We start from the raw sequence: 19,653 nt of genomic DNA on the forward strand, positions 1-19,653 counted from the left end.
CTCCTCGTGTGCTTCTCCTCCCGTGACCTGGGGTCTCCCCAAGCTGACCTTGGGGAGTGCCGCAGAGCTCTGCTGCCTCTTCCCTGCTGCAAAGTAGCCCTGTGCTCCTCAGCTCTTACCTGTTTCCACAGGGACAGAGATGGGAGGGTTACCCGGAGACTGTCTGCAGAGCGCACTCCCTGGCCCCCAAGCAGGGCTTGGTGGCCACGTCCCTCCTTTCCCTCTTACTGGAACTGTGGACTGTCCAGGGCAGAGTCCAGCTCTGGAGTACTTCAGCAGTCACCTAGAAGCGTTTCACAGTTCCCCAGGCTCCATGGTTGTGGAGAGCCGGGTCCACAGCCATCTCCTCCAGCACCTCCACCAGCTGAGGTCTTGGGAAAGGGCCAGCCGACTCAGAAGTCCCTGAATTCCTTGTTTGAGCGCCGTTTTCTCTTAGTGGAGAGGCAGGTGTCTGCATGTTGGGGACAGAACAGGACCAAAGCCTGGGACAGATGGCCCGCGTCCAGGAACATAATGTACCATGGTGTGTGGCCAGGCTGCTTTGCTGGACTCCCAGGGAAGCCCTGCGTGGTGTCCTCAGGCTGAGCCGAGGCTGCTTGAGCCCAAGTCCCCAGTACCCTCTGGACCCCTCGCCTACCATCTGTTTGCTACACCCACTTCCCGTGTCCTTCCAGCGCCAGCCCTGGGACCTCTCTTAGCTCTCTTTTGTGTCCTCGTCACCCTTTGTCCAGGAGTGGAGGTGAGAAATGTCACCTCGCCTTCTCTTTTGGAATATGGCACCCCTTCTCTGTGCGGGCCCTGCCTGCCGTCCCCTCAGGTCAGGGCTGGCTTTGCTTGGGTGGTGGCACCTGGCCAGGCATGTGGCCATCTGAAGGTGACCTGCCACCCGGCTTCAGGCAGTGTCCTCCGCAGGTTGATGGCAGAGGATGGCGCCCACCTTGGAAGGAAGCGCCCGTGCCCTGTGGCCAGACTTCCCCAGGGGACCCCTGAGCAGGTACCGGGCCCGCGCATCCTTCAGTGGTGCGGAGCTGCTGCTGTTCTTGGAAGGCGAGGACGTGGTCTGCTTTAAGGTGAGGTGCGTGGCGCTGCGGCGTGTGCTGCCGGCGTCCTCGTCCCCTGGTGGAAGTGGGTCTGCAGCTCTGAGCTGTGTGGTGTCCTGGGGCTGCCTCCTCTGTGAGAAGCTGATCCTGGGCCACCGTGGGCCGTTCTCGTCTTTGTAACCCTGGACGGGCCTCAGGGAACCGACCTGAGAGACAGGAACAGACCCCCAGTCCAAGCTCCTACCCTCAAGCCCCTTGTCCCTCAGTTGGGAGTGGCAGCCGTCTCCTCGCTGGTCCTGGGTTAGACTGTGTCCCTGGCAGCTCCAGCCTTGAGAACTGTGTGGGTGGGGGTGAATGAAGTCCCGTCCTTCCTCCAAGTCGGCCGCACGGCCTCCTGTGTTTCCAGAAAACCATCTTCTCGGCTCTGGAGAAGGACCCTCTCTTCTCCCGTTCTCGTGGGGCCGACCTGCCGCTGGAGAAGTACCGGGAGCTCAGCTTCCTTCAGTGCAAGCGGGTGCTGGAGTATGGCTTCTTCAGTGTGGAGGACCTGGCAGCAAGCCCGCTGAGGGTCTGGGCCCTGATCCACTGCCTGGGCATGTACGACTGGTCCCTGGCAACCAAGTGCTTCCTGCACCTACTGGTGAGTGCACAGCGCAGGCCACTGCACATGGCCACACGCAGCTGGACGGGGGCCACCGCCATGCTTCCCCAGGTAGCCAGCAAACCCCAGGCAAAGCTGCACACTTGGATGAAACTCAAAGGCCCATGCCAGATCCTGGGGCCTTGTGTTCCTTTTTGCTGTGTGTGTGACCAGTGGGAATAGGAAGGCGGGCCGAAGGGAGGTGGCCACTGCCTCCTTCCCACACACTGGTAGGGGACTGGGCAGGGTGTGGCCCTCGTCCTGGGTGTGCTGTCGATGGCGGTGGGGCTCTCCCTGCTGTTCACCGTCCTCCTGGCCCCTCTCAGCGGCTCAGGACTTGTCGTAGGTGCCTGCAGGCTGCCTGGCCAGGGACCGGGCCTTGCTGCCAGTGGAATCCAAGGCCCCTGGGCAGACGAACCTCGGGAGGAGCTGCCCCTGTCCCACGGGGCCTCGCTGAGCCAGCATGGTGGCGCGGAGCCGGGGGCCGTGTCGATGTCACGTCGGCCTCCAGAGCTTCTTAGCCCCGTCTGTTTACACAATGGTGTTCCTGCAGGTTTTCGGGTCGGCAGTCTACAACTCCGGTTCTGAAAGACACTTCAAATACATTGAAAAGATCTTCAACACAGAGGTAAGGTCAGCGCCAAGAATGGCCCGGCCTTCCTCCCTGTTCTTGGGATTTGGGGAAGGGCAGTGCAGGAGAGGCCCCTGGAGGTTGTGGCCATCTTATCTAAGGGGAGTCTCGGGCCACGTCCACTCCCCAGCCCACACACAGTGGGCTCTGCTGCCCGCCCAAGCCGGGGCCTGGCGTTGCTTCCGGGGTCCGGAGCAGTCCCCACCACCCTGTGACCCAGAGAGGGCTGTGGCTGGTCTGCCTGTCATCTCACGAGGTGGCACCCGGTCCCATGGGACGCAGCCAGGTCAGAGCTGGGGAGGCAGGTGAACGGCGATGGGCGGGCCCAGTCAGTTCTGCCAGGACAGGTGGGGCAGGCCCTCAGGAACAGCTCGCCTTACGTGCTTTGCACTTGGACTCCTAGATTTTTGGCTGTTTCGCTCTGACTGAGCTGAGTCACGGGAGCAACACCAAGGCCATCCGCACCACCGCCCACTATGATCCCGCCACGCAGGTGGGCGCCCCTTCCTGCCCCTTCCCCGTGGCACTGTCGGGAGTGGGGTGGTCACTAACAAGGAGACCCATCCCGGCCGGTGCTCCAAGATGCACACAGAGCCTCCCGGGTGCTGGAGAGCCGGTGCCCGTGCCCCACGACCCAGGGTAGAGTCCAGGTGCTCTGGTTTGTGCACCCTGAAAGCCAGAGAGGACACCACTGTTGTGGGGTTCACTGCTCTGCTCGCCAGCAGGGCTGGTGCTGCGTGCGCGTGGTCCAGTCACCTGCACGTTGAGTTCTGCGTCTCTCACTGCACACCTGCCCTGGTCTCGCACACCTGCCCTGGTCTCGCACACCTGCCATCTCTCACTGCACACCTGTCCTGGTCTCGCTCACCTGTCCTGGTCTCGCTCACCTGCCCTGGTCTCGCACACCTGCCATCTCTCACTGCACACCTGCCCTGGGCTCACACACCTGCCCTGGTCTCGCACACCTGCCATCTCTCACTGCACACGTGCCCTGGTCTCACTCACCTGCCCTGGTCTCGCACACCTGCCCTGGTCTCGCACACCTGCCATCTCTCACTGCACACCTGCCCTGGTCTCACTCACCTGCCCTGGTCTCGCACACCTGCCCTGGCCTCGCACACCTGCCATCTCTCACTGCACACCTGCCCTGGTCTCGCACACCTGCCCTGGTCTCGCACATCTGCCATCTCTCACTGCACACCTGTCCTGGTCTCACATACCTGCCCTGGTCTTACACACCTGCCATCTCTCACTGCACACCTGCCCTGGGCTCGCACACCTGCCCTGGTCTCACACACCTGCCATCTCTCACTGCACACCTGCCCTGGTCTCGCACACCTGCCCTGGTCTCACACACCTGCCATCTCTCACTGCATACCTGCCCTGGCCTCGCGCACCTGCCCTGGCCTCGCACCTGCCGTGGTCTCACGGCCACACCAAGCATGCAGAGGCGGCAGCTTGTTCTCCACCGTGTGTCCACAGGGCTCCTGGGCGTTCGGGGATAGCCTCATTCGTGGAGCTTGTAGACCAGAGAGACCGCAGGTGAAACAGGCTGCCACCCCGGAGAAGTCCAGGGCACGTGGAGGAAGCGCGGGTGCTCGGCCCTCCCACTCAGCCTGGCGAGGAGCGCGGTCTTAGCAGACAGAGTATTTTGCGTACATTTTATTGTTTGCAATGTTGCTTGTCATTTCTCAAGTCTGTAAATCACAGGCGTGGGATATGCTTCCTTTAAAAATAAGGCCCACTTTGCAGTAAAGGAAGTCAAAGTGCCTCCTTTTGACTGTTGCCAAAGATGCTGACCACAGAAGACGACCTGGGGGAGGCGTGCGCCTCGGTGCTGACCACGGTGTCACTCTTCCTCTCGCAGGAATTCGTCATACATTCGCCCGATTTTGAAGCTGCCAAATTCTGGGTTGGCAACATGGGCAAGACGGCGACTCACGCGGTGGTGTTTGCCCAGCTGTACACGCCAGGGGGCCAGTGCCACGGGCTGCACTCCTTTGTGGTCCAGGTAGGGTGCCAGGGGGACCAGCGGGGGGTGCCTGAGGCCCCTGTGGCTTCTGCGAGTGCAGGTTGGGCCTGGGGAACCGGGGAAGCCGCTGGGCTGTCCGGCTGTGGTTAGCCTGATGCCAAAGGTGCTCAGAGGATTGTGCGTTCTCCAAGGCATCCAGGGAAGCCCCCGGTGTGCAGGGCGCTGTGGGTCCTGCCCAGTGGAGCTGCCAGTCCAGGGGAGAGACAGGAGGAGGCGAGTGGAGTCCCGAGCCTTGGCTGGTGGAGGTGCTCGCAGGCTTGAGGGGCCCTCGGGTTGGCAGTCCCTTAAGTGTGGAAGTGTGAGATGTGAACTGCACAATTAAATATTCCTGAGATAAGTTGACATTGACTCTTTCTACTTTCGTCTTTAGAAGTCTTTCCTTGATTCAAGAGTTTTAAGGATATTTATAATCACTACATTATCATTTTACTTCTCGATGAACTGAAAACTTGCATTCATAGTGTTATTGTTCCATTACTTGAAAAATACCAATTGTTTTTATAATTTCCGTCCTCTGTGTTAGCTGTCTGCTGCTGTGACAAAACGTCTGAGATAATTTACTTTTAAGGAGGAAAGGTTTACTTTGATTTGTGGCTTCAGAGGCTGTGTCCATGGTTGCTTGGCCCATCACGGGAGGCCTTTGGTGGAAGTGTGTGTGAACCCGCAGGCCTCTAGCTGGTCAGGAAGCAGGGAGAGAGGAAGGGGCTGAGGTCCCAAGGGTTCCTTCAAGGGCATGCCCCACGGATGTGATTTCCTCCTTTAGTTCCCATCCCTAAAGTTTTCATCCTCTCCCAAGTGCTAAGCCTTCAGCACGTGGCCTCTGGGAGACATTTCAGATTCAGACCATAATGTCCTATCGTCCCTGGCCCCCAGAGGCCTCTCTCTCTCCCCCTCTGTTGGTACTGGGGTAACCCAGCTCTGCTTAACCACTGAGCTACACACCCAGCTTGTAAAAGTCTTGTCATTTGAGACATGGTCTTGCTAAGTTTCTTCAGGCCTTGCTAAGCTGCTGAGGCTGGCCTCAAACTTGCAATCCTCTTGCCTCAGCCTCCCAAGTTGCTGGGATGATAGGTATGTGCCACCGGGCCTATCTCACGTCCACCTCATAATGTGAAATGCATTCAGTTAATTTCCAAGAAAGACCAAAGTTTTAACTGTCCCATCATTGTTCAAAAGTGCAAATACAAAGTCTCTGAGTCTCAAAGGCAAACTTTTAGCTGTGAGCTCCTGTAAAGATTAAAATACAAGTTACGTACCTCCAAGATACAGTGGTGGGACAGGATAGACATTCCCAATCCCAAAGGAAGAATAGACTATAGAACGAAGGAATTAGACCAAAGCAAGACCAAAACCCAGAAGGGCAAACATTTAACCCTGTAGTTCTGGCACCTTGGGCACATAGTGGCGTGATGTGAACTCGAAAGTGCTTGGGCAGCCAGGCGCGTGGCACACACCTGTAATCCCAGCGATTCAGGAGGCCGAGGCAGGAGGATAGAAAGTTCAAGGCCAGCCTTAGCAGTGTAGGGGGGCCTCAGCAACTTAGTGAGACCGTATTTCAAAATGCAAAATAAGAAAAGTCAAAGCACCCCTGGGTTCAACCCCTGGTACTAAAAAAATAAAATAAAAAACCCAGGCAGCCCCACTGCTGCGGCCCTGCTGGCCGAGAACACTTGGCCTCTCCCCGGGCCTGGCTCTGCTCGCTGCCTGCATTCCGCGCGGCAGGCAGGCCCTTCCTCATATCTCCAGCTTGCGGCATCTCATTGTGGCCTGGGCTTTGCTTTCCCAGCGTCACATGTGGCCCTCTGTGGGGGGTGTCTAGGGATTCTGACCCTGCCCCACACCCCTGGCCTCTCGGGATTCCTAAGGGATCTTGGCGGAAGCCTCCATGGCCCCTGTATGCCTGCAGCACCAGCACCAGCCCTGCACAGGGGCCCACGCCTGTCATTCCAGTGGCTCAGGAGGCTGAGACAGGAGGATCGCAAGTTCAAAGCCAGCCTCAGCAAAAGTGAGGTGCTCAGTATCCCAGTGAGACCCTGTCTCTAAAGAACACGCAAAACAGGGCTGGGGTGTGGCTCAGTGGTCGAGAGCCCCCAAGTGCAATCCTCAGTACCAAAAGAAACAAAAAAAACTAAAAACCAACACCAGCACCACGTGGACAATGCCAAGGCCTGCCGTCCACTGGAGGCCCACAAAATGTCAGAACACAGAGAAAATATAGACAAGTTCTTTGTCTACACAGGAACATGAACAGTGCCAATCCAGTTCCCCACAGAGGCCTGTTCCCATCTGAAACGTCACGAGCCTGGCCTTTACTGTCTGAATTACTATCACCTTCTGCTCTTCTGAGCTGGACCAGATTTTTCCATGAAGCTGTTTATACCACCGAGGCTTTCTCTAACCTGCTCCACCAAACTTGTCTGAATTCTCCTGCAAACCAATTCCAAAGGCTTCTGAAGCTGTACGTGGTCAGATATAGTCGCAGCAATGACTCCGATTCTAGGTGCTAGTTTTCTGTATTAGCTCTCTGTTGCTGTGACGAAATCGCTGAGATAATGTACTTAAAAGGAGGAAAGGTTTATTTTGACTCATGGTTTCAGGGACTTCGGTCTATGGTCACCTGGCCCTGTGGCGTTTGGGCCTGTGGAGAGGCTGCACACCCGGGGGGAGCAGAGCACAGCCTTCACTTCCCAGCACCAGGGGCAAAAGGAAAAGGGAGCGCCGGCTTCCACCCTGTGGGCGCCTGCTCCTGCAGCCCCTCCAGCCCCCCGCAGCCCCCTCCCCTTCCAGGTTCTCTCTCCTGGCCTTCGGGGCAGTCAAGGGCCAAGCCGGCCACTCTTCATTTCTGTTTTTTTGAGCTGCTTTTTAAATGGCATTTATTTCAAAAGATTTTTTAAAATTTGCTTCTGACTCTTCACTGAGCCTTATTGAAAGACTGGAAAAGGGAGAATATGTCTTGTGTTTGGATTTTGGCCCTTTAAATATTTTAAATATCTTTATTTTAAATTTCAATTAAGTTAGACCATTGCTTTACCAGATAAAAGCTGACGTACACGCAGACCCGTGAATTGTAAGTGATCTGACCTCAGCTTCCTCTCCTTCCTCTCTCTTGCTCTTCTCCCTGCCATCGGGGTTCCTCCACACCTCAGTGGACAGCGGTCCTGTGACCATCCGTGCCCTCTAGGGTGTTTAGCAGCCTTGGTCTCCACCACAGGACGCCAGTGCTGCCCCTTAGCTGGGACAACCACATATCTCCAGACACGGCCTCTGAGCTCTGGAGGGGCAGGTGGTGGCCGCTCCTTTGCGACCAGAAGTCCCTGTGCTAACATTCTCATGGAATGAAGCCGTGTCCCGTTCACGGAGCAGAGGTGAGGGCTGGTCAGCCCGCTGGCTCTGCATGTTTTTGGATAAGTAGGCCTTTGGAAACCCGTCTTGGTGAGTGGAGAGTTGCCACAAATCTCGACCGTCCCTCCCACCGCACATACGTGCCGCCATGTTGTTATTCTTTTGGAACCCTGCTGTGGCAGGACCTCCAGGTGGCATTCAGGTAGCACGCACCGTCAGCCCTGACTCCGGCCCTGCAGCTGCCCCCACAGAGCCCTGTGGCCACCGGCCTCACCACAGCGGACAGCCGCCTTCTCAGATCCACAGGCTGCAAGCTGGGGGCTGGGCACTCTGGTTGCATTTCGGGAGCTCAATGTCTGAAGTCCAGATGCAGCAGGGATTCCCTCTGAGGCTGTGGGGTGGCCCCTCCCTGCCTCTCCCAGCTCCTGGCAGCTCTGGGCATCCTTGGCCCATGGCCACCTCTCTCCTGTCTCTGCCTTCACCCCAGTCATGTGGCTTCCTGAGTATATGTCTCCCTGGTCCCTTGTAAGGATCCTTGTCCTTGAATTTAGAGCCACCAGGTGTTTGGGGTGACCTTGTCTCGAGACCAGCCTTCAAGGCATCTGCACAGAGCCTGTTTCCACATGACGCCGGTTCCCAGGTCCAGGGCAGCCCCTGGGCCTGACGCTCCCAGAGGAGATGGCGCGACCCACAGCTGCGCAGAGTGGCCCCTAGCTCAGCCACGGGTCTGGCCACACTCGTTTTGCTTTTCCTGTGATCCTAACAAGCACCATTTGTTGCTCCCCACGACTTCACAGATTCGGGACCCGAAGACCCTGCTTCCCATGCCAGGGGTGATGGTTGGCGACATAGGGAAGAAGCTTGGGCAGAACGGGCTGGACAATGGGTGAGTGTCGGGCTGGGCTTGGCGGTCACAGAGCTGCCCCTCCAGGAACCCTCACTTGAGGTGGGCTTTTGCAGGAGCCTCAGAGCTGCCCTTGCCTGGAGGCTCCCGTGGGCCGCTCTAGGCGGTGGGGACCCTTGCCTGCCTGCCTGCGAACAGCTGTCCCCTCCAGCAGGTGGCGCTCCCAGGCCTCAGGCCAGGCCCAGCCCCTTCCCTCCACCTGGGGGCCCCAGCCTGGGCTAAGCTGGGTGCCAGGCCACCTCCTTGCTGCCAGGTCCTCGGGGCTCAGCCTCAGCACCCTGCTCGGAACCCTAGGACCTTGTCCACAATTGTGCTTTGCCCTGGGCTTGTTCCTGGTGCTCCTGTGCAACTCGGAGGAGGTTTGCTGGTTGATGTGTTTGATACACTCACAGAAACCTACTCAGTGGCTCTTGCTGGGGCAGGAACTGGCTTAGTGCTGGGTGGAAGATGGTGAGCACATGGGGGTCTCTGCCCGCTCCCAGCACAGGTGTGAAGCAGGGTTGGTGCGGGTGTGGGGGGTTCCGAGCGCCCAGGTGGATGTGCAGACGTTGGCTGGGAGCAGCCCGAGAAGTCTTCAGTGAAAGGTTGGTGTCCAGGTGGAGGCCTGCGCTTAGCAGGAGGTGGCCAGGTGACGGGACAGCACAGTGTGAGGCGCCAGGGTGCGCAGCCTGCTTGCGGTGGCCCCGGGAGTCTTGTCACTGAGGGACATCGAGAGCATGAGCTCTGTGCCACCTCAGCTGACTTTCTTGGCCAGGGTCCTCATCCGTGCAATGGTGTGTCCCCAGGTCAGTCCCTTGTGTGGTCCCAAGGAGGAGCCAGGAGAGGGCTCTTGGCCCTAACTGTGTCGGTGCCTCCCTCCCCCTGCACACAGGACCCAGAACTGGCTCCAGGTGAGCCCGGCCCGAGAGAGATCCTGGGCACAGGGAGAGGGGGTCCCTGAGTCCTGGAGGCTCCTGTGGGAGCCTGGGTCCTGGGTGCAGTGGAGCAGTCCTGCCCTGCCGTGTGGCTCGGCTGGCCACTCCCAGCAGCTGCCACAGTGGGTGACCTGGCCTCCAGGAGGAGGTGAGCCAGGTGGTCGCCAGATACCCGCCTGGAGAAACCCCCTTTCATCTTTCCCTCCCCAGTAGTTGGGGGCTGGGCTGGGAGGGTCTCCCATCTCTGCTTGGTCACAGCAGGTTTTGTCACAGCTGGAGAAAAGCGGGTCTCGTCACTCCTCTGTTGAGAGTGCAGGTGTGCGTGGCCAGCAGCTCGGCCACCGCAGGGCCTCTGCTGACCATCCACTAACCTTACAAACCAGCATCATTTGGGAGCACACAGAACGACCTGCCCTTGGCTCCCCTGAATCAACTCCTGCTTCTGGAGAAAGAGTGATCTCTAGGTGGACGGTGCCCCGGCAGCACCGGTGAGACCGCTTCAGTAGACACGTGGACGTGGCCAGGCTCTTCTGATGGCCAGGAACGCCCCTCTCCCGAGTCCCTGTGGGCAGTGGGGTCGGCCCGAGAAGCCAAGAGCTCCTCTGAAGCAGAGTCCCGGCTGTGGGGCCCGTGGTGTCTGCCCACACGCTGGCCGCAGGAGGCCGTGGAGCTGGGGAGCGCCCAGCTTCCCACACCAGCCTGGCTCGTTCCCTCCGCCAGCGGCGGGCTTGCCCAGCAGAGGGCGCCCGCGGCCCAGATGCAGCCCTGCCTCTGTGGTCCTGCTTTTTTTTGCTTTAGGGCTGTTCCTGGCACTGAGCCACACGGCTGAGGGTCGCCTGGATTTCTAGCAGCCACACACCTTGGGGACTCCCGTGAGTGGCTAAGGCTCACCTGCTCACTGCTACCACTTTTTCCACAATAAATGATCTTGAAAGGGGTGAAGAGAGCAGGACCTGCACAGAACAGGGTCACCTGTGGGGTCCTGGGCAGAGGACACCTTACCCACTTCTGTGGGGTGGGGAGCCGTGACGGGCTTCCTGGAGGGGGCCGCAGCCCAGCTGCCCTCTGAGGAGCACCAGAGGCTGCCCAGGAAAGGCAGGGAGGGCCCAGGCCAGGAGAGAGCCTGGGGGGTCCAGGTGTCTTGAGTTGGTGGACCCGGCTGCTGGAGAGGCTAGGTCAGGTGAGGGTCACCCTGCATACGGGGTGCAGGCAACTGGGGAGTGGGTGTGGGCTGGGCTCACCGGGCTGTGGCAGTGTCAGAGCGTCTCTGTTCCTGCTGGTGTTTGATGGAAACGGCTAGGGTGGACTGAGAGGGGACGTCCACAAGCCAGGTTTCAAGGAGGACAGGTGCTGGGAAAGGAACACCTTCTTGTCCAGCAGGCCATCCCCCATCTCCTGTCCCCAGCCGGGACAGCTGTTCACCACCAATGAGGTCTTCTTTGGTTTCACAAGAGCCGTCCTCTCTGACGTTGTGAGTGATCTTAGTCACTGGCTGGGTGGCTTGAGGAACCACCGACGTGTCTGGCTTATGTTTGGGGTTTTGAGTTGGGGACAGTTAAATAACGCACATCCCTTGACGTAATGTGTCGCCTAGGCTGTTGCCAAAGGGGTTTCCCTGACCTGACGACCATCACAATATCTTCAGTGTTTAACTCATGCTCAACCATAAAGGTGACCATGTGATCATCTCTCAGCATTCAGAAGGGACAGGTCACCTCCTTTGGGTTCCCCGGCCGCACCAGGAACCCCCAGCCGCCCTTGGGGAGCGGGAGGGGCTGCAGAGGCCAGAGGAGGCCGAGTGTGGACGAGGTGGCCACACAGCTCTTTGCTTTGTCTTGCGGGTTTTGAAACCTCCATTGCACTCGTTGCACCCGGGGCTCAGGCTTGCAGGTGACACATGAGGAGAGTCAGAGCGGCCGCCCTCAGGGCCAGCTGCCGTCCTGCCAGCTGCCCAGGTGCTGCACTGCCCCATGCCCTGTGCGTTCTCCAGGAACACCTTTGTCCCATGGGGCGGGGTCCTGGCTGTGTGTTCCCCCGTGTGCAGGCCAGCACACGCCCTGTCCTTGGGGTTGTGGCACCTTTGTGCTGCCCTCTGGGGATAGGAGGGAGCCCAGGGCCACCCCCTAACAGAAGCCGCCCTTTCTTCCCCACAGATTCGCCATGTTCCACAAGGTCAGGATTCCTCGTGAAGACCTCCTGAACAGGACGGGGGATGTCACCCCTGAGGGCACCTATGTCACCCCCTTCAAGGTAGGAGGATTCTGCAGGGCATTTGTGGCCAGTGCTCCCCGGGTGCCTCCCCTGCAGGGCCTGCCAAAGCCCTGAGCAAGGCCCTGCCACTGGAGGCCCTGGGCACTCCTCCTTATCTTGGGTTCTGTGTCCCCAGCCAGGGCAGGGACTTGGTCACAGGGTGCCAGCTGCAGGGTGAGCCTGGCCTGGCAGCAGGCTCAGGCTGATTTGGGGCGTCCACGCCCATGGGGTTCCAGTTGGGGGATTCTCCCCAGTGCTGTCACCTGAGGGTCCACAGGGAGAGGCCGCTGGAGAGCTCCACACTTGGCGACCAGCAGGGTTCTCTGCGTCCAGGACTCGCCACCCCTCCCCAGAGACCTGTGGCCTGAGGGGAGGTGGCCCTGGGCTGAGCTGAAGCCTCAGGGCTGTGAATCACGGCCAAGAGCACTGAGCCCAAGGATGGGCATCAGAAAGGCACTCTGGGGACACCCGCATCACCTGGCAGTGAGAAGAGGTAAGGGACACACAAGGAAAGACGGAGCACCCTGAGGCTGGAAGCCACGGAGCATGTGACCTTGAGCTGTGAAAACATCACCCTGACATGAAGCCGGGGGCCTGGAGAAGGAGCTCTGGAGGCCACAGGACAGCCCGAGGGCCAGGTGACACCTGATGCCCACCGGCCGCGGAGGCCCTGGGGAGGCTGAGTGTGGACGAGCAGTCTGCAGACGGACAGGACGGGGTCCTCGGGTGGAGGATCTCATGCTCCCAGGGGAGCAGACGCCGGCCGGGCAGGAGCAAGAGAGGAGCTGGGGGACTTCAGAGGAAAGTCCTGGAGCCCTCAGGTCCCATGGCAGTGAGCAGAAGTCACCTGAACTTGGGATTCTCAAGGCAGCACGGCGGGGGGCCGGGGGGGGGCGGAGTGACGGTGAGCACGTGTTCCCACGCCAGCAGAACTGGCGCTGGGGTGCATCTCCCCAACCCACAGTGTTTTGGAAGATGACGCAACGCCTGGGGTAACAGCAGCCAGGCGGGAGGGGACGGGGCCTTGGGAGGCTGTGTACTGGACGTGCCACAGCCCCACCAGGGACCCTGACTGCTTATGGCAGGAGGAGACGAGACCAGAGGTGAAAACTGGAGGTGCTCTGAGACCCTCCCACTCCACAGGGACACAGAACACGGGCATCTGTTAGCCCTTAGATCAGGTCATCTGACAGGGACAGGGGAATCCACAGGGTTGGGGATAAAAGGAACCTAGTTTTTCAGCAGAATGTCAGGCCAGAGATGCACTCCCAGACTGTGGGCACCCTGCTGCCCTCCAGCCGCCCAGGCCATTGCTGCCTACCGCCTGGTGCACACAGGGCCTGGTCCCTAAGGAGGGCTCCTGCAGAGCTGTGGCCTGCCATTCCCTCCTCCTGGAGCGCCCCTTCCTCCCGCAGCTGGGGTCCCCTCCTCCGCCCATGGTTCACTGGTGGCAGCTGCCATCTGCAGGCCCAGCCGCCGTCTGTGCCGGGAGGCTGGCTCTGGGTGCCCCAGGGCTCATGGGAAGGAAAGGTCACCTTCGTCTTTGGCCCACGCGCAGTGCCTGCTTCTCTTCCTCAGGACACCAGGCAGCGCTTCGGAGCGTCGCTGGGCAGCCTGTCCTCGGGCCGGGTGTCCATCATCGGCATGTCGGTGGTGAACCTGAAGCTGGCCGTGTCCATCGCGCTCCGCTTCTCAGCCACTCGGTGTCAGTTTGGACCAACGGAGGAGGAAGAGGTCCCCGTGCTCGAGTACCAGCTGCAGGTGTGGGCTTCCTGCTCCCTGCTGCCCCAGGCGCCTCTTTTCTGGGCTCCTGGGAGCTGGTCTAAGCCATCGGCAGTAAGGGGACAGGCAAGGGGTGTGGCCGCAGGCAGCGAGGCCCCGGTGTGCCCCCGGGTGGCTTGTAGTTCAAAGAACTGTGTGTAGAATGGCCTCAGCAGGGGCCGGGGCAGGCCAGCCGGGCGAGGTCTGGGCAGCAGGCATGCTCACCTGATGTGGCCGTGAGGTCCCACAGCTGTGGCAGGTGGTGGGCCGCCTGTCCACCTGTCATCCATTCCTTCCCTGAGACATGATTCCCAGGAAATGATTGTCAGAAGCAATAGGTGAGTGTGGAGCCCTGTCCCCTGTGGTGGCTTTTAGGGCTCAGGACAGACACCCAGGCAGCAGTCCAGGCAGGCACAGCCGGGGAGCTGACCTCTCCCATATGCCGGCTCCTGAGGCGCAGGCCCCTGCCTTGCTGGACCTGGGGCTGTGCGGCGGGCCTTCGCAGCCAGGCAATCGCCTTGTGATCCCCACCACACAGGTGGGGACCGAGGATTAGATGGTGAGGCTCAGAGCTCAGTGGGTAGCTCTGCTCAGGCTGGGGGCCGAGCTGTGTGTGAGCAGGTGTGTCCAGTGAGTCTGCGGGGTATGACTACTGCACACCTTTCTGTGCACTGAGGCTCAGGTGCCTCCATGCCGAGGGGAGTAGGGTGCTGTCCGTACCTGGGCAGCCCACGGCCTGCCCACCCCGGCCCCCTCCTCCAGCTACAGGTCAGGAGCCAGGGCAGCTCAGCCACAAACCCAGCCCCATCCTGATGGGAGGCAGGGCCTGGGCCAGTGCCCTGGCCCCATACCCAGTATTGGGTCTGTGTGGTGCTGCTGGTGACACTCTTCCCGGGTCTCAGGGGTTGGATAAGTTTGTATGCGGAGGCAGCCGGCACAGCCTTTGGTGCCTGGCAAATGTGGGACCCTGGTGGTGGCAGTTGGCTGGGTTCCCTTCACCTGTCCCTGTCCTGTGCTGATGTGCACAGGTGAAAAGCCCACGCTCTCTGCCCTTGAGCCTAGTTTCCTGACCACGTGACTGTGTTACCTGCCCCAGGCCTAGGAAGCCCAGGCTGGGGCCCAGCCAGCCTGTGCACCAGGCAGTGTCCTCTCAGTTCACAAGTGGACTTCCCAGGGGCCTGAGGTCACTGGATGGGCAGTGGCTGGCCCCTCAGGAGGACGCGGGCCATGTCTGGTTTCTTGTAGCAATGGCGCTTGCTCCCCTACCTGGCGGCTGCCTATGCTTTGGACCACTTCTCCAGATCGCTCTTCCTGGACCTGATGCAGCTGCAGCGAGGCCTGATGCGGGGGGACCACGGGCCCAGGCAGGTGAGGCGTCCATGCTCTGCTTAGCGCACAGGGTTCGGGTTGCTGAGGTCCAGCAGCCCAGATCCTGCTGATTTGAAAGTCTTCTCCCGCCCCTCCCTCCGTGACCCCTTCCTCCTGTCTCACTCTCCGTTCCTGTCTTGTCTGAGGGTGGAGCCCAGGGCCGTCAGTGAGAAAGGCTTCCACCACTGAGCCGCATCCCAGCCATGATTCCTAAACAAAGTCATGTGTTGATTTGTGAGCACAGGTCCCTCGGCCGTGCCAGCTGCTCGGGACCTGGCTCGTGCTTCGACTGCAGCGGTCTGGGCTGCGTGCACGCCCTGGCTTCTCAAGCATGTGCTGACACGACTCCTAATTCCTGTCTGAGTTCAGCTCTTGTTCTCCTTTTGAGAATGTGATGGTTTTGCAAAATCCCCGTTACCAGCCCCTCAGCGGATTTCATGGTTCTGATCCTTTCATAAACAACGTACAAAGGCTGAGTCCTGCTGACGGGAGTCGAGTTGACAGTTGAGGATCTGTGCAGGAGTGGCGTGCAGGTCCACTGAGATCAGCACGACCTCAGGCGGCCCGTCCCAGTTCCACTGCACAGACTGGCTTCCGCGCCCCCGTGGGCCGCTGCCTGCGCGGAGTGAGACTGAGTCCAGATGAGTGCCCCTGGAAACAGACGAGGACCGCTGCAGCCGGGGTCGGGCTCCGGGTTCTGAAAGCCCCTCCGCATTGCATGCCGTGGAGTGTGGGGTGTAAACGCGGAGTGAGCAGCTAGAGTCCCTGGGCACTGGGACAGGTGGAGGGCCTGGCAGGCTTCTCCCTGGCACGAGTCCTGGCTCTGCGGTGTCAGTGGCGCGGGGCACAACCGGGCTTATTCTTCCTTGGCCCAGACAGACACCATACAAGCTCGAAGTTGCCCTCATTTGAACTTGAAAACCCTTGTAAAGTGGGTCATTTTCTTTAGCAGCTCTCCCTCTCTCCCTCCCTCTCTCTCCCTCCCTCCCTCCCTCCCTCTCTCTCTCTCTAAGTTGTTTCCTGAATGTCAAGTAGAGCAGCGGGACTCAGGGGATGTGTGCGGGGTTGGGTGAGAGGCAGCGAGTGTCCTGCGGGGGAGAGCCCTGCTGGGCGCTGTCTGTGGTCAGGGCTTTTCCGCCAGCCCCAGCCATGAGCTCCCATCCCGGCCCTTGTCCCCTTGGAGGGAGGCGTGTCTCTGGTGTTGTGAGGGTTCCCTCCCTTGCTCTGTGGCCTTTCTGCGAGAGCACCTTCTTGGCTCCCCACTCGCCTGGGCTCCGTGGGCTTTCCGAGAGCGGAGGCAGCCGTCACTCCTCTGCTGGGCTCCCGCTGCCCACCCCGTGGCCCTGAGGCCTGTCTGCTGCCCAGAGCGTGGTCCATTTATCAATGCCATGTCAACTCCTGGGTGCGTCCCTCCCTGTCCTTAATTAAGCTTGGGTCTCCTCTGAATCGCAGGGGTCTTGGACTAGAGCGGGGGATGCGGTCCTTTGTCCTTGATGCCGTTGCTGATGCTGGGGCCTGACCTGCCATCTCAGGGTCTTTTCACCCATTCTCATTGGATTCCCCACCCAAAGGCAGAGCTCGGGCGCGAGATCCACGCTCTGGCATCGGCCGGCAAGCCTCTGGCCTCATGGACTGCCCAGCAAGGAATCCAGGAGTGCCGGGAGGCCTGCGGTGGACACGGCTATCTGGCCAGTAGGTTCTGGAGAAGCGCGCGGTGGTCTCTGCCCTTATCCCTGCTGTTTGATGCTAGGCCAGGGGTCAGCACGCTGCAGCCCATGGGCTAAGCCCAGCCGCTGCCTGTGCTTGTGAATGGAATTACCTGGCATCTAGGCACCCAGGCACCCAGTCCTCCCAGACTTCCTGTGGCCATCTCCACACCGCCCTGCCAATGTTGAGTGGCCCGAGCAGCCCCTACAGAAACCACGCATTCACAGGCTGGCCATGAACCATGCCCATTGTGGTTTGCTGACCTCTGCCCCAGACAGTGCCCTCTGCTTTCTTGACCCATGTCCTGGACAATGAGGCAGCATGTGGGATATGTGAGGGGCCCCAGGGGCCAGGCAGGGAGCAGGCCAGGCAGGGAGAGGCAAGCTTTTGGTCAATGACTCGGCAGGAAACTGGTACGAGTGCTCATGCCTAGAAAGGAAAGTGCTCCATTGGTGTCGGTGGGTCCTCAGGCAGCTGACACGAGGCTGAGAGGGTCAGCCAGCTCCCCCGAGGCCAGGCCAGCCCTCGCTGGTGTCCACTGAAGGCAGTTTAGCCCGTGGTGCTCGGGCTCTCAGGTCTGCCTGTGGTGTGGGCTCCTGCCGGGATTGAGTGAGGTGAGTCACGTGGCGAGTCAGTGGGAGTCTGACTGGGCTCTGGCCCGGCGCTGCTCCCTGCTCCCGTGGCTGTCCGCGTTGGAATCACGGTTACTTCCATTTTATCTTCTTATTTTTGTACTGAGGATCAGAGCCGGGTGCTCTACATCAAGCTACACCCCAGCCCTTTTCATCTTTTGAGACCAGGCCTCGCTAAGTTGCTGAGGCTGACCTTGAACTTGGGCTCGTCCTGCCTCAGCCTCCCTCAGCCTCCCTCACTGCTGGGATCACAGGCGAGCGCCATCGTCCCCGGCAGTTGTTAGTGTCATTATTTGCAGCTTATCTGCACAGCTTCCTGTGGGAAGATCTTCACAACCAGCTCTCCCAGAAGGCCGCAGACTCGCCCCACAGCTCAGCTGTAAAGCTGTTTCCCGGCCTGGGGAGGTTCTGCAGGCTCTTGCCAGCTGGTGAAGGGTGCAGCAAGGACCCAGAATGGCTGTGCCCCTGAGTGGCTGGCTGTCCCTGCTGCTCCAGCCGAGCCTCTCCAGCACCGCTGGACATCAGCATGGCCCTCGGTGCCTGCACGCTGTCCCTGATATGCACTGGAGTGCGGGGACCATGGATGTACAGAATTTACACATAGGTGTGTTTTCGTCCTCTGGGTGAAGTTCCTGGTGTTTTTTTGTTGTTAAAACCCATAGAAACACTACAAATAGTTTAGCTTTGTCCCATTTAAAAAAAAATTTTTTTAGTTGACAGTGGACCTTTATTTTATTTATTTGTATGTGGTGCTAACAATCAAACCCAGTGCCTCACACCTGCTAGGCAAGCGCTCCACCACTGCACCCCATCCCCGGCCCCACCTGTTCCCGTTTTAAGTAGAATAAGGAAATTGAATCATGTAATACCGGAGACAACAAAAGTGACTGAATCAAGGTTTTTAACTTATTTAAACACTGGGCCAGACCAGTAAGACCGAAGTCAACAGAGACAAATGTAAACGCCCATATCTAGGTTTAAGGTATTAATTAGTGTTTTGAAAAATGACCAGAGGTGACCACAAGCCTCCTACAGCAGGGCACCTTTCAGCCTGTGGCTGCCTCCGTTCGTATAGCATGCGGGTGTGGCCACGGGCGCCCTGCTTGCAGGCTGGGCTCCTCGGGGGCAGCCTCGTGCTTGTAAAGTCCCCATCTCAGGAGGGAGACCAGGTGGGTGAGGGCCTGGAGAGTGCCTTATACGGAGCCGTGAGACTGACCGTTTCTGACAGCTGAGGTTTCTCACTGAAAAGAAAGGTCCGTCCAGCCGTAGGAGGAAGGGCAGCCCTGGAATCAGCTCCCTGGAGACCCGCTGTGGAGACCGTGGGCAGGCCGGTCCCCATGCTGCTGGGAGGCGCTACCAGGTGCAGAGGCCTGGGCCGCAGGGAGGCCCCAGCTGCCGTCTGAAGCCCCCCCACAGCCCTGGTCCAGTGGCCAGTGGTACTGCACCCCCTCCACAGCCCTGGTCCAGCAGCCAGTAGCCCTGCACCCCTCCCATGCCCTCCCAGGGCACCGCTGGGTCTCGAGTCAGTGCCGGAGACGCAGGGGCAGTTCAGGGGACATGGGGCTCCTCAGCCCTGTGGGTGGCGGTGGCATCTCTCAGGTGAGCGTGGTGAATGATGCAGATCCTGTGGCTCTGTCACAGTGAACCGCCTGGGTGACCTCAGGAATGACAATGACCCGAACTGCACGTACGAAGGTGACAACAACGTCCTGCTGCAGCAGACGAGCAGCTACCTGCTGGGCATCCTGGAGCACTGCGGGCCAGGTAGGGGTGCCTCACTTTGCAGGGGCCACGCTGCGTGACCGCTGAGCTGGGCAGGGGTTGCTGTGTCTTCAGGGCGGGCTTGGGGGGCCCCTTTCACCAAAGTCATGGAGTGTGTGTCCTAGACGGAGCTCGCTTCAGAAGCCCGCTGCGGACCGTGGACTTTCTGGAGGCCCACCCCAGCATCCTCAGCCAGAGGCTCACAGGCACCCACCAAGCGGACTGGCTGGACTCTGCAGGTGTGTCCCTTCCCCTTGGTCATGGGCAGGAGGTTTCCCTGGCTCTCTTGTTTTCTGTCATTACCCCAGAAAATGCTGGGCCACGGGGGTCTCTGGTGGCTAGCTAGGGTGCCGGGCAGTGGGAGGTCCTGGGTGTGGCATGGGCATTTTCTTTTATCTTTAATGACTTGTTCTTGGGCCATCTTTCTGTGCCTGTGGCTCGGAGGTGCTGGCTCCAGGGTAAAAGGAAAGTGCCCTTCCCGCCACCAGACCTCTTCCTCCCCGGGACAGGCCATGGGAGAGGCCTCTGTGCTCTGGCCTCTGCCTGCTGTGTGTCCTGAGCCCCTCGTGTCCCCGGTGCTCAGGCACACACTGCACTGCTGCAGACTTAATGGTTCCCGTCCGCTGAGGCTATCTGGAGGACTGTGGGGTGGCACCGGGCTTTGTACACAG

At 59.8% G+C, this 19,653-nt stretch overlaps 1 protein-coding gene across 3 annotated transcripts in view; it reads left to right on the forward strand.

Annotated features, from left to right (window-relative positions):
* Positions 1–19,653, forward strand: part of Acox3 (acyl-CoA oxidase 3, pristanoyl) — a 38,440-nt gene that overhangs the window by 5,800 nt on the left and 12,987 nt on the right. Inside the window, exons 2-14 of one of the 3 annotated variants that reach the window (XM_048784094.1) lie at positions 913–1,070; positions 1,447–1,680; positions 2,234–2,308; positions 2,715–2,804; positions 4,179–4,322; positions 8,483–8,571; positions 9,375–9,479; positions 11,657–11,753; positions 13,332–13,514; positions 14,760–14,882; positions 16,454–16,574; positions 18,863–18,985; positions 19,108–19,221. In XM_048784094.1, the coding sequence (XP_048640051.1) occupies positions 927–1,070; positions 1,447–1,680; positions 2,234–2,308; positions 2,715–2,804; positions 4,179–4,322; positions 8,483–8,571; positions 9,375–9,479; positions 11,657–11,753; positions 13,332–13,514; positions 14,760–14,882; positions 16,454–16,574; positions 18,863–18,985; positions 19,108–19,221 (1,642 nt within the window). In that variant the 5' untranslated portion in view covers positions 913–926. Of the gene's footprint in view, positions 1–896; positions 1,071–1,446; positions 1,681–2,233; positions 2,309–2,714; positions 2,805–4,178; positions 4,323–8,482; positions 8,572–9,374; positions 9,480–11,656; positions 11,754–13,331; positions 13,515–14,759; positions 14,883–16,453; positions 16,575–18,862; positions 18,986–19,107; positions 19,222–19,653 lie in introns of all 3 variants that reach the window. The other 2 variants (XM_048784095.1, XM_015481917.2) reach the window with 2 other exon arrangements.

The sequence above is a fragment of the Marmota marmota genome, unplaced genomic scaffold (genome assembly GCF_001458135.2).
Source record: "Marmota marmota marmota unplaced genomic scaffold, marMar, whole genome shotgun sequence".
In the NCBI taxonomy this organism is placed as follows: domain Eukaryota; kingdom Metazoa; phylum Chordata; class Mammalia; order Rodentia; family Sciuridae; genus Marmota; species Marmota marmota.